This window comes from Amyelois transitella, chromosome 30 (assembly GCF_032362555.1).
Source record: "Amyelois transitella isolate CPQ chromosome 30, ilAmyTran1.1, whole genome shotgun sequence".
Taxonomy (NCBI): domain Eukaryota; kingdom Metazoa; phylum Arthropoda; class Insecta; order Lepidoptera; family Pyralidae; genus Amyelois; species Amyelois transitella.
Genome location: NC_083533.1, coordinates 914,707 through 927,131, shown reverse-complemented (window position 1 = coordinate 927,131; position 12,425 = coordinate 914,707). Strand labels below are relative to the sequence as shown.

Below are 12,425 nucleotides of genomic sequence, written 5' to 3'. Positions count from 1 at the left end.
AGAGCAATGAGTTTGAACATCAGTGGCTTAATGTTAAACGGTTTTTTTAATCTGAAGATTAAGGAAATTTAAAATGCAATAATTCTTTATTGCACCACAATAAATTACTTACAGAAAATTCCTATGTAATAAAAATTTCAGCACATCCTACTAGTATTATAAATGCGAAAGTTTGTATATCAGTATGGATGTTTGTTACTCTTTCACGGAAAAACTACTGAACCGATTACGATGAAATTTAGAATGTAAGTAGCTGAAGACCCGCACGATTGATAGGGTTTCCATGCGGACGAAGTCGCTGGCGGCATCTAGTACATACGAGTACATAATCAGGCCACTGTAGGTACAATCTACCTACCTATCTCTTTCCACTTGCCATTATCCCTGCCTACTTCTTTCGCTTCATCCATCTGACTCACCCAATCTAGAATGGTCAAAAAGCGCACTCCAGCCATCGAAACAAGACGCGCGACGCCGTTTTGATTGCGCGAAAAGCTGTTTCGCGTTTTTTATGAAGTGAAACGGGACAGCGATAGTCGCGATAAAAACGGCGTCGCGCATGTCATGATACGGTGATAGGCTTCTCTCCAGAAGGGTTACGTTTAACAGGGTTTAACACCAGACGGAAGATAAAAATATTATGTAACCAGGAATATGCTAGCAGAGAAAAAATATGGACATCACATAAACATATTTTATTAATTTTCTTACAAACATTTAAGTATGTCACAATTTACATAACTATATGTAGAATGAAAAATACTGGTAGAAAATTATACAACTTAATATATTAGACACTTTTATAATATTATTTAAGACTCCCTTTTATGCTCAAGTTCTCATCCAAAACCCTTTTTTTTTAATTATACTTAGGATTTTGAGGTTAATTTTTCATTATAGAAAAATGCATTTAATTGGTTTTAAACAGAAAATCAAAAAGGTTTACACTGTCAACTAACTTTATCACTTAATAATATACATATATAAAAAAATACTAAGAATAACATAAAATTGTTAATAAATCACAGTCATCAATTTTATTTTAATCTTAATAAAATAATGTTACTCCTTTTAAAACTTAAGTTTTAGGTACTGCTAGTATTTTAAGTACAAAATTCAAGGGACCTGAACCAATTAAACTACTAATTATTATCAAATCTTATAACTACCTATGTGTGCTATCAATTTCTTAATTTTCCCCACATCATTAAAAATACCAAAACTTTTCGTTGCCCATAAAAAGAGATTTGTATATTTATCAATCACATACTTTGTACATTCTATTTTTTTTTTGTATAGTGATGTGACACTTTATTCAATATTTTTGTAATAAGCAATAACAGACAACCAAAATAAATCAACCTAATTAATTACATATTTTATCAAAATAAACTCCTTAACCCCTTAAAGTTTGAGCACAACAAATGCAAGTCAAAAACAGTGCAGTTTGAAACCGGGCCCGCACCAGGTTGAAATACAAGAATGCAGCGCGGCGGCAGAGCGTTACGATTGCGGGCCCGCGTTCCAATTTGACGTAACGAATCCAAAGAGTCTCTCTTTGTATTACAACATGTCTTTCAAACTGCATGCTTCAAACTCCTCTTCTTGTGCCCGGGAAAACGCCTAAACTATCGAAACGAAGTCTAATCATCATCAATTCTCTGTTTTTTACTAGTATTAGACGGAGTTTGAGGCGGAGAATGGGCTGAATCTCTTCTCTTGCCGGAATGCCTCGCGCAGGACGGTCCCGACACGCGACTGCTCGATTGAGACTCTCGATTCGGGGAGAACTGTTTCAACAGTTCCACGTCGTTGAATATCACTTGCGCACCCCCACCACAAGTTGGTACCACATCGCCTTTATACACCTTCGTCTCCAATTCTCCATCCGTGTCTTGACCTTGCGATATCAAGCAGTAATTAGACGTTTTCGGATTGGCTATATCCCGTACGCTTTTCAGTTTGTTCACGACTTTGCTGTGAACCAAACTGGGTTTCATTACTGTTCCCATTGGAACTAATTTATTGGGAGCGTGTTCCACCCAGCCGCGCCCGTCTGCAGACAAAGATCTCCTGTGGCGAGGGTTTGAGACTGCCACTCCTCGTCTAGATGTCGGTGTATCCTTATTTTGGGCTGTAGACGTGAACGGAGTGAGCAGATGAGCTGGTAATGCTCTAGGCGTACTCCCTGGTGTGAAATAAGTCTGTACATCAGCTGTGCTTCTCGGGACTGCAGCATTGTCACCGCGTTCACAGTTCAGCGCTTGTGTGATGATACGCAGACGGTTCTCTTTCTCCTCATTCATATTCCTCAGTCTTTCGACTTCAGATGTTATTTCTTTAGCTTTTTCGTGCTCAACTGCAATCTTGTTATTGTACTTCCTTTCTAGAATCTTCTTCTGCTTCTCTTTTTCTAATTTAAACTGGTTTATAAGCAACTCTTTCTCTTGTAGTTCGCGTTTGAGACTAGAGGTGTACTCAGTCATTTCATTAAGCTTTCTCTGATGATTAATTGAAGCACTTTCAGTGCCAGTCAAACGTTCTTCTAGAGCCCTTATCCGTCTTTCAGCTGCAGATAATTGACCTTTAAGCGATGCGTTTTCGCTACGGATTTCCATAGACTCTTTCTCCAATTCCAGTATGGCGGATCTTAGTCTTTCATCTTTAATGGCTTTGCTCCTTTTAAGCATTTCTCGCCGACTTATTCTCATCTCTAAATGCGCCATCAACTCTTTTATAACATGAGCAGCTTCAGAACTGTTCAATTCTAGACTCGGGAAGTCTGGACCTAGGCTGTATACTAGACCCAAATCTAATTCTAAATCTTTAGCTTCGGGTCGAGCCATATTCTCTCTAGCTGCTTGGAACAGACGATTGGCCTTACGTCTGCCCGACATAAGGCCTATAGTGGCTCCGATATCAGTAATTTGAGGCTTGGCCACCTCAACCTCGGCAGCCATTTCGGCAAACCTCATAACTTGGAGAGTTTCATCATAATCATCAGCTCTTGGATTTGCACAAACTATCATACGAACCTGCCCTTCGCCTTCAAAGAAATTTTTGAACAGATGTGTGATTTTTGATTCACGGTATGGGACCATATTGTTAGTACCATTGATTTGGTTTTCCCGTAATGCTTCCAAGCAGTTCCGGAGTGTCATAAGCGACTTATTTATGTTTCCAGCTTCACGTAAACGCTGTCCAGTGTTTTTCGTTCTGTTTGTACGCTCACTGCCAGCCAAATCTACTAAACTTAACTGACTTATTGTGACAAACTTCTTGTTTTGTATGATAGCTTCACCGTCCGCGTCTACCGGTGCCTGCACCAGCCGTATAGTGAAAACTGAATGGCTTCTGCTAGATTCGGCATTCAAACTTGTATGAGCCATCCGTTTTCTTTTTAAACCTAGATAAAAAGCATCAAATGCCTCTTCGGCTGACTTAATTTCTATTTCTGTGACCCCATTGACATACATATTGTGTGCAGCGTCTTCCCTTATAAGTTTAGAGGTCAAATTTTTAGATAAAGCTGGCCCGTCTTCTAACAAATCAAAAACACTATTGTTGTACACTTCGACATATGTAACAAAAACAGCATACTGATTATCATCATTAATACCTTCAATTTTAGAGTCTTTAGAAGATGACAAAATCAAATCTGGATTAGAATTATTTCTCTTATTGCTTTTTATCTTGTGCAGTTCCTGTTGGCGTTCCAACATGGCCTCCGCTTCAGTTTGAATATCGAACAAATTCATTTTGTCAGGTTTGAACACGTATTTACGCGCCTGATAGTCATTTATACTTTTGAAGAGTATATTCAAACTTCTCGGTAAAATACCACAATTGTTCGGCTCACCTGTCATTGTGAAGGTTTTCCCGCTACCTGTGACTCCGTAGGTGAATAAAAGACCATTCTTGCCGGTAATCAAGCCTTTGACGAGTGGTAATGCGACCTTATCGAAGACATCTTGTTGTGAAGTCTCAGGCGGGAATATCTCCTTGAAAGTGTACTTCATAGTTTTCGCACTCTCATTTCTGTAGCTCAATGCGGTCGATGGTGGAGTTAGGAGAAGTGTTGAAGGCGAAATTATCTTTATACATGACTCAGACTCCCTCTCCATCGGCCTTATGCGGCAGTATACTTCCACGGGGTCCCGTTCTCCAGTTAGCAGGTTCTGTTTACTTCTGGCCGGCGTCCGCATCTCGTTAAGCCTTGGTTTGGACCTAGCAGACTTCATTTTCACTTTGATGTAACACACTTACTGCTAAACTCAGTAAATAATAACTTCTTCACAAACGGTCCGGTAAATCAAAGCAACGGTCGTTCGAAAAATGACAGTATAGCTTTACTAATTTGTATGTCAGGTTCAAAATGTTCCTTCTCGTTTTAACACTGGGAAAAAACTATTGCTATTTCAAGTAAACTTCAAATGATTGATACTTCTGAAATTGGTTGGTTAGCTCCAAATGTCAAAGAGACGGGTGTCGCTGTTTGGGGTTTTCCGGTGTTGCTAGCTAATCATTCTAAAAAGAAGTAGTAAATTTTATGTGCCCCGACATTTATTAAGGTTTGGGTACTATACTTATTGTATCAATATCGTATCATATCGTAAAAGTAAAGAATTAAATGGATGTAATTAATGATTCTTTTTATTTAATGTCTTCAAACAGGTATCGCACATTCTTGTTCATTGATCCTAATAACGTATGTACCATAAATGGCCAAAGAGAAAATAAGTTTATTTATTTACGCCAATAATACAACGGTAGTAGTACACCTCTGAAAGTATTTGGCAAGGAATTCTTATTAAAATTTTGACAGTCTTCATTTCAGATAAAAAGATCAAATAACAAGTATATGGGTAAGAAACAAAGAAGTTACTTATAGAAACAAACAAGATGAAGAACATTCACCTTTCTCACAAAATAACAAAAAAATTCTAATAATCTTATTTCATCCATTCACGTAAATATCACAATCAGGATGATGATTTAAGAATGCGTTAACGCTCGTGAGCATGCGACAGAGATTATATTGATTTGGTAGGGGCCACTTTTCGCATAAATTTGTAGGTACACAATAGTAAGTATACTTATGTTCTTCGGCATAACGGTTTTGGCATAATTGGTCTAAAGCATAATTGATTCTTAGGATTGGTGCAATGATGAATTTTGAAACAATTTCCTTAAACTTCAGTACACGCATACTGTAAAATCAGTGGGCTTTATGCTTGTTTAGCTTTTCTTCCACAATGGTCGAGATATGTTCCGATAATGGTCACCCTTTAAGATGGTTCAGTTGGTATTTCGTGCTTCCGTGTCGTTGTTATATTGGCAGTTTTTAATTCAACAATTCATTTTACGTACTCATAAAAATACGCGCATAAAAAAATTATTGATTAAACACACGTTATCAAATTAGATGGACAAACCCACCCAATTATTGAAATTTCACATAGTTTAATATTGTAGATATTTGTCAATGACAAAACATTGTAAATATGTGATCATAACATTAACACAAAACGGAACGTAAAAATTGACAATGCCAAAAAAAAATGTAAACAAACAAACACATTTATGGAACTTTCAAATTGTGAATAATTTCAAATTCATCCAATTTTTCCCCAGGGTGAGAAATATGATGGCCGCAGAGCCGATGTATGGTCTTGTGGCGTTATCCTTTACGCTTTGCTGGTGGGCGCACTGCCGTTTGACGACGATAACTTACGTCAATTACTCGAAAAGGTATGATTACACTTAAATTCAGTTACTTTAGGGGTTTTACAGGGTCTGCCTTCCTTGCATCGCCTGGTTATCCTAGGCTCTAGGCTACCCTAGTAGGATAGAAAGATAAGAAGAAAGAAATATCTTTATTTGGCGCTAAAGGCGACATTACATTGTTCATAATCATAATAAAAAATAATATATGATGCGACCAAAACGGTTTCTACTCAGCATGATGTATGATGGAGTACACAATAAATTGAGTATCAAATAGTGACACGTTGTTAGCCCATCACCTTCAAGAAAATCCCAAGTAGTTCAGATCAGCCTTTCCTTTAACCACATCCATGGGAAGGATATAGTTTGATTCTAAATTTTGGTGACTTACATGGCATATTTATTTTAGTAAATTCCCATACGAGCAAAGCCTGGTCAAAAATCAAGTTTCTCTAAATAAACAAACATACAAGAGAGAAAAATAATGGGCAATGATAGATGAAGAAGTATGACTTATTCTGGTCTGATGCCCAAAATTTAATATCCAAGTGAATCTATTTCATTTTAATTATTTTCTATTCCATTCTGATGTCCTGTTTAGTGGAGAAGTTTATCTGCACAGAATAGGAAAATATTTCAGAATGGAGAATAGTAATAAATGAAGAGTGGATCCAATAGGGAAAACAGAATGAATAACTCCATAAACATTTCTAATGATTTTGTTTCTCAGGTGAAACGCGGAGTGTTCCACGTGCCACACTTCGTGCCTCCCGACTGTCAACAGCTGCTCCGAGGGATGATTGAAGTCAACCCGGAGAAAAGGATGACTGTAAGAACTTGTCTATATGTCTACACAATATATAAATAAAAAAAAATGTATTTTTTTTTACATGTAAACTAAATAACGACTGGACTGATGTTCATGTTAAAAAATTAATCCGGCTCTGTTCAAGCCAAAATGGCCTCAAAAAATGGCCTAATTTTATATAAGAGAAGTCCTTGGATGCAAAGAAAGAAGCAGAAACACCAGAAATGATCAAAAAAAGCTCCATAGTGGTGTGTTGGTCCCAACACTAATGTGCACACACAACGCCGTTTTTATCGCGCGATAAACTATCGCCGTTTCGCTTTTTATTATGACATTCTTTACTGATATATACACATATTGTTAATGGTTCCCAAAAATATGTTGTTAGATAATTTCAGACAGAAAGGCATTCACTATTAATTTTTATATATTTTTTGTTACTGTGACAGGATTATATATATATTATTACAGACGTGATTATATGTATGTATGTCACATATAATCACGTCTATATCCCTTGCGGGGTAGACAGAGCCAACAGTCTTGAAAAGACTGAATGGCCACATTCAGCTGTTTGGCTTAATGATAGAATTGAGATTCAAATAGTGACAGGTTGCTAGCCCGTCGCCTTAAAAAAGAATCCCAATAATTGATCCTGTTCATGTTTATCAAAATTTCACTCCTATCATATCTATTTCAGCTGGCAGAAATAACGAGACATCCATGGGTGACTGCCGGCGGTCGGGGGGAGTTGGAGCAGGAGTTGCCTATGATGGAAGTAGTCCAGACCAGGGTGCTACCCTCCGCTGAGGCCATCGACCCTGACGTGTTACAGGTACCACACATACATATATAACTTGTACTGTGGCGACATCTCTACGCCACTCGTCACAAACATCAAATCACACAACAACTGTCAATCATCGCGAAGAAATTGACGCGCTCAACCAATAGCAGCGAAGAATCTTAATCGCGATTTACTTAGTTTTAAGTAATTTATTTGACGTCAACCAATGTTGTTAAACCATACGTTTTGACAATTATTTAGCGATATGAAGTATCCTATGATAATGAATAAAAATTTTATTTTAGGGATATGGACATGATCATATCAAATTCAAATTCAAATTCGATATGATCACGTCCATATCCCTTGCGGGGTATACAGGGCCAGCAGATTTGAAAGACTGACAGGCCGTTCAGACGTTGAGCTGATATTCGGATTTATGATAGAATTGAGATTCAAATAGTGACAGGTTGGTAGCTCATCGCCTAAAAGAAGAATCCCAAGTTTATAAGCCTATCCCTTAGTCGCTTCTTACCTTCTTATTTTTAGAACCCACCTACGCAGAGGGGAGAGATGGGATGAGATGTGTTTTGTAAAACCAATCAGATTTCGTTATTTCCACAGAATAGAATAGAATAGATTTATTTTCAAAATTGGATACAAGGTATTACTTATTGACGTCACATCACATTATCTATTTCCTTTATTGTTTGCCGGTTGACTGGAAGAGATCCCTTCATGGGATAAGTCCGCCATTGCAAGTGATTTGTTTCTTTTATAATTATGTACTTACAAACACATCTTAGTTTAGGTCCAAATAGATCGTTTTTCTTCACTTTTCTCTTGTCGATGGAGTTCAGTGGAGTCTCCTCCATCGAGGGGAGTAAGAACAGGATTTACTGATGACGGAGGTCGTTCAGAAAGGGTGCTACTGTCTGCCGTTCCGGAAACCACACGGCATTATTATTATACAAATACATATATTTTTAAGATACATTTTGGTTGACCGGATGATATCCCAGTTGGGATAACTCCGCCATTGTATATATTCTTCTAAATCCACGAGTGTTTTGTTATTTGTTTTATTTCTTTATTTAAGTGCAATGTAGAGTTTATTTATAGGTATCCTACTAATATTATAAATGCGAAAGTTTGTGAGTATGTCAGGATGTCAGTATGGATGTTTGTTACTCTTTCACGCAAAAACTACTGATCCGATTACGATGAAATTTGGTATGGTGGGTAGCTGAAGACCCAGAATAACATATAGGCTACTTTTTATCCCAAAGTTACTGCGGGATTGATAAGGTTTCCATGCGGACGAAGTCGCGGGCGGTCTCACGGTCTCTCGGTCGGTTATATAATCACGTATCCCTTGGGGGATAGACAGAGCCAACATTCTTAAAAAGAATCTCTGAAAGTCCGAAAGGCCATGTTATTTAGCCTAATAAGGCCCTGTTATTTAGCCTGATAAGATACTTTTTATCCCGGAGTTCCCGCGGGATTGCTTCCACGCGGACGAAGTCACGGGCGGCCTCTAGTATAAAATATTTTTTCTTAAATTTCAGGCTATATGCAGCTTGGGTTGCTTCAAGCAAAGGGACAAACTGATACAAGAGTTACTGAGTCCGCAGTAAGTATAATGTCCATTATTTGTCTCTCTCTTTCTTATGCTATGCAACAGAGACGGAAGGTTTGTGTTTATATTAAATTTAGTAACAGTAGGGAAGTTGTTATAGTTTTTATATGTAAAATTTCAGTGAAATCCGATCAGTTATTTTGCCTCTAACACCTTTCGTTATAAGGATGTTATGATAATTATACTAGCGTGTATTGCTTTCTGTTTTTTAAAATACTGAAAGGTCACGTCCAGCTGTTCAGCTTAATGATAGAATTGAGATTCAAATAGTGTCAGGTTGCTAGCCCATCGCCTAAAAAAAGAATACAAAGTTTATTAGCCTTTCGCTTAGTCGCCTTTTATGACATCCATGGGAAAGAGATGGAGTGGTCCTATTCTATTTCTGGTCCTGTCTAGAAATAAAATTTTATGCATTCTCTTTGAATAATTTGTAAAAGGTCTTTGACAAGGTGGATCACATATTATAATTATTGGCCATTGTCTTACTTAATTTTCGACACAATATATAATGTTTTTTTTTTTTTTTAATAAATGAATATGAATACTTATTAGAAATGAATTCCAAAACTGAATATATTTATTTATTTAGTTTGACCCCACACAAAGTTCTCTGTCAGACCCAACGGTTGCCTGATAGATAATTCTCCCAGCATTAAGTCCGCCAATGCTATTATACATTTGCAATTCGTACAATACAGTTTGTCCCTCCCTCCTCCAGCCACAACACGGAGAAGGTGATCTACTTCCTGCTGCTGGAGCGCAAGCGCAGGCGGCCGGCGCGCGACGACGAGCCGCGCCCGCCCGCGCCGCCCGCGCTGCTCGACCCGCCGCGCAAGCGGCTCGACACCTGCCGGGTACCCGCCGCCCACTGCCTGCCTTCATACATTCAGTCATTCATTCATTCCTTCATTCATTCTTTCTTTCTTTCCTTCCTTTATTCATTCCTTTATTTATTCCTTCATTCATTAATTCGTTCGTTCGTTCATTCATTCATCCATTCATTCATCCATTCCTTCATTCATTCGTTCATTCCTTCATTCATTCCCTCATTCATTCATTAATTTATTCCTTCATTAATTCATTCATTCCTTCAATCGTTTCCTCATTCGTTCATCCATTCATTCCTTCATTCATTCCTTCATTCATTCGTTCGTTCGTTCATTCATTCATTCATTCGTCGTTCATATAATCACGTCTATGTCCCTTGCGGGACAGACATAGACGACAGTCTCGAATAGACAAATAGGCCAGGTTCAGCTGTGTATTGCATAATGGTATAATTAAAATTCAAATATTAATAGGTTGCTAACCCAACGCCTAAAAGAAGAATCCCAAGTTTATAAGCATATCCCTTACTCGCCTTTTACGACGTCCATGGGAAAGAGAAGGAGTGGTCCTATTCGTTTTTCTATTGGTGCCTGGAACCGCACGGCACACGACTTCTATTGATGTATCACTATCACTACATAGTATAAAACAAAGTCGCTATTTTAGTCTGTTTGTCTGTATGCTTTCTTTAAAATTACGCAACGGATTTTGATGCGGTTTTTTGTAACAGGTAGAGTGATTCAAGAGGAAGGTTTTTATGTATAATAACATTTAAAATTTTGCACCTGTGCGAAGCCGGGGCGGGTCGCTAGTGTATGATAAAACAACGTTAATTAATTTGATTAATAAATTGTTTCCAATGTATTGATTCGAACGATTGATCGTATCACAGGTAAACGGGCAGTCCACGCATTTTGGACAAATAAGCGAGGGTTCTCCGATAACGCCTCGAAGATCACAATTCAGGTATGAATGGTTTCATATTCATTTTCATTTTTCACATATTCAAAATATTGTCATCTTGAGGCAAGAAAAAAAAAATTGAATTTGTTAAAAATTCTCACCAGCCATTATCTACCTTTTTATATTTGGGAACTTTTTAAAATGAAGTAAAAAAAAAAATTAGTGAAATTAATAAAAAAAAATACGCTGTGATGTTTTTTTTTATTACATCACAAATGGCGTTATTCTGAAAAGCATAGCATATAAAGAATTCTTAAACTAAAATTGTTCTCAACAAATCTTGTGCTATGCCGAGGTATGATGTGGAAGAGAAAACGTGATAATATTTAAATACTTGACTGGTAGTAACTAGTTTGAACCGGTTTTAAGCAGTTCAGTTAAAAATATATTGAATTATTAGTAAAAATATATTATTTATTTACATACATACATATAGTCACGTCTATATCCCTTGTGGGGTAGACAGAGATAATTGTCTCGATAATACTGAGACCACGTTCAGCTGTTTGGCTTACTGATAGAATTGGGATTCATATAAAGTGACAGGTTGCTAGCCCGTCTCCGAAAAAAAGGATCTCAAGTTTGAAAGCTTATCCCTTAGTCGCCTTTTACGACATCCATGGGAAAGAGCTGGAGTGGGATCCTATTCTTTTTTTTTATTGATGCCAAAGAACCACACGGCACCAATTATTAAATGATGTTTGAAATGTCCCACAAAGTGAAAAGTTAATAAGCCTATCCCTTAATCGCCTTTTACGACATCCATAAGAAAGGAGTCGCGAGTGGGTTGGTTGGGGTCATATTCTATATATTGTATCGGTGCCGGGAACCACACGGCACGGCGGGTTGTGTCGGTAACGGTGTAGATTGAGCAGGTTTGGTCGCAGCAGGTCCGCGACGGGGCGCCGCGCGGACGGCGGCTCCCCCCAGCTGTGCGCCAGCCCGCCAGGTGAGTCATTATATCTTCACTTGCATACATACATATACAGGGTGACTTTTAATTCAACTGCATAAATTTAACTGTTAAGTGTACTCATCTAAAGGATATTTAATTACGTTAAAAGAAAAATATCGGTTCATATTTCAGAAAGTACGAAAAAAAATAAAAGTATTAAAATCCACGATCCTAAATACGTAATATCACCCCAATCGGCGGAAAAGCGACGCGTAAGATTCAGAGGTCAACGACACAATTCATTCAGCTGAGCGATCTTGACAACTCTGTACTTTACTTGATCTTGATACAAGAAAAAAAAATTTTTTTTTTCAGACATTTATTTACATGTTTAGTTTTAATTTCTTTTTGTAGTATTGGTCTTTAATAAAGCGTCTGACGTAGTTTTTGAGGGTTTTTTAAATGTGAAAATGATGACGTTTAATTTAAATAAAAATAGGCTCAAACGGCTCAGAAGCATGGGTATAGTCTATGTTTAAAAGGATGCAGTTGTTTTAAATGTCACCCTGTATATATACATACATATACATACCTACATACATACATATATACATACCTACATACATACATATATATACCTACATACATATATATATATATACATACATATATACATATGGTATATTTATTCTATATACAAATTGAATTATTGAGAATTTTTAATTTGGCCTTTAATTTGTTATTACATTTCGTACGTTAAGTACTTATATACTTACAT

General features: G+C 37.3%; 2 protein-coding genes across 2 annotated transcripts in view; one reads left to right on the top strand and one right to left on the bottom strand.

Annotated features, from left to right (window-relative positions):
• LOC106143007 (serine/threonine-protein kinase BRSK2) overlaps positions 1-12,425 on the top strand; it is a 38,221-nt gene that overhangs the window by 8,140 nt on the left and 17,656 nt on the right. The window contains exons 6-12 of the mRNA XM_060953012.1: positions 5,635-5,751; positions 6,458-6,556; positions 7,236-7,370; positions 8,891-8,955; positions 9,680-9,815; positions 10,682-10,755; positions 11,628-11,701. Coding sequence (XP_060808995.1) covers positions 5,635-5,751; positions 6,458-6,556; positions 7,236-7,370; positions 8,891-8,955; positions 9,680-9,815; positions 10,682-10,755; positions 11,628-11,701 — 700 coding nt within the window. The remainder of the gene's footprint in view (positions 1-5,634; positions 5,752-6,457; positions 6,557-7,235; positions 7,371-8,890; positions 8,956-9,679; positions 9,816-10,681; positions 10,756-11,627; positions 11,702-12,425) is intronic.
• Positions 734-4,316, bottom strand: LOC106143159 (kinesin-like protein KIF23). Its single transcript, XM_013345178.2, has one exon. It carries the CDS (start codon positions 4,239-4,241, stop codon positions 1,644-1,646), a length of 2,598 nt encoding a protein of 865 aa, XP_013200632.1. The 5' UTR covers positions 4,242-4,316; the 3' UTR covers positions 734-1,643.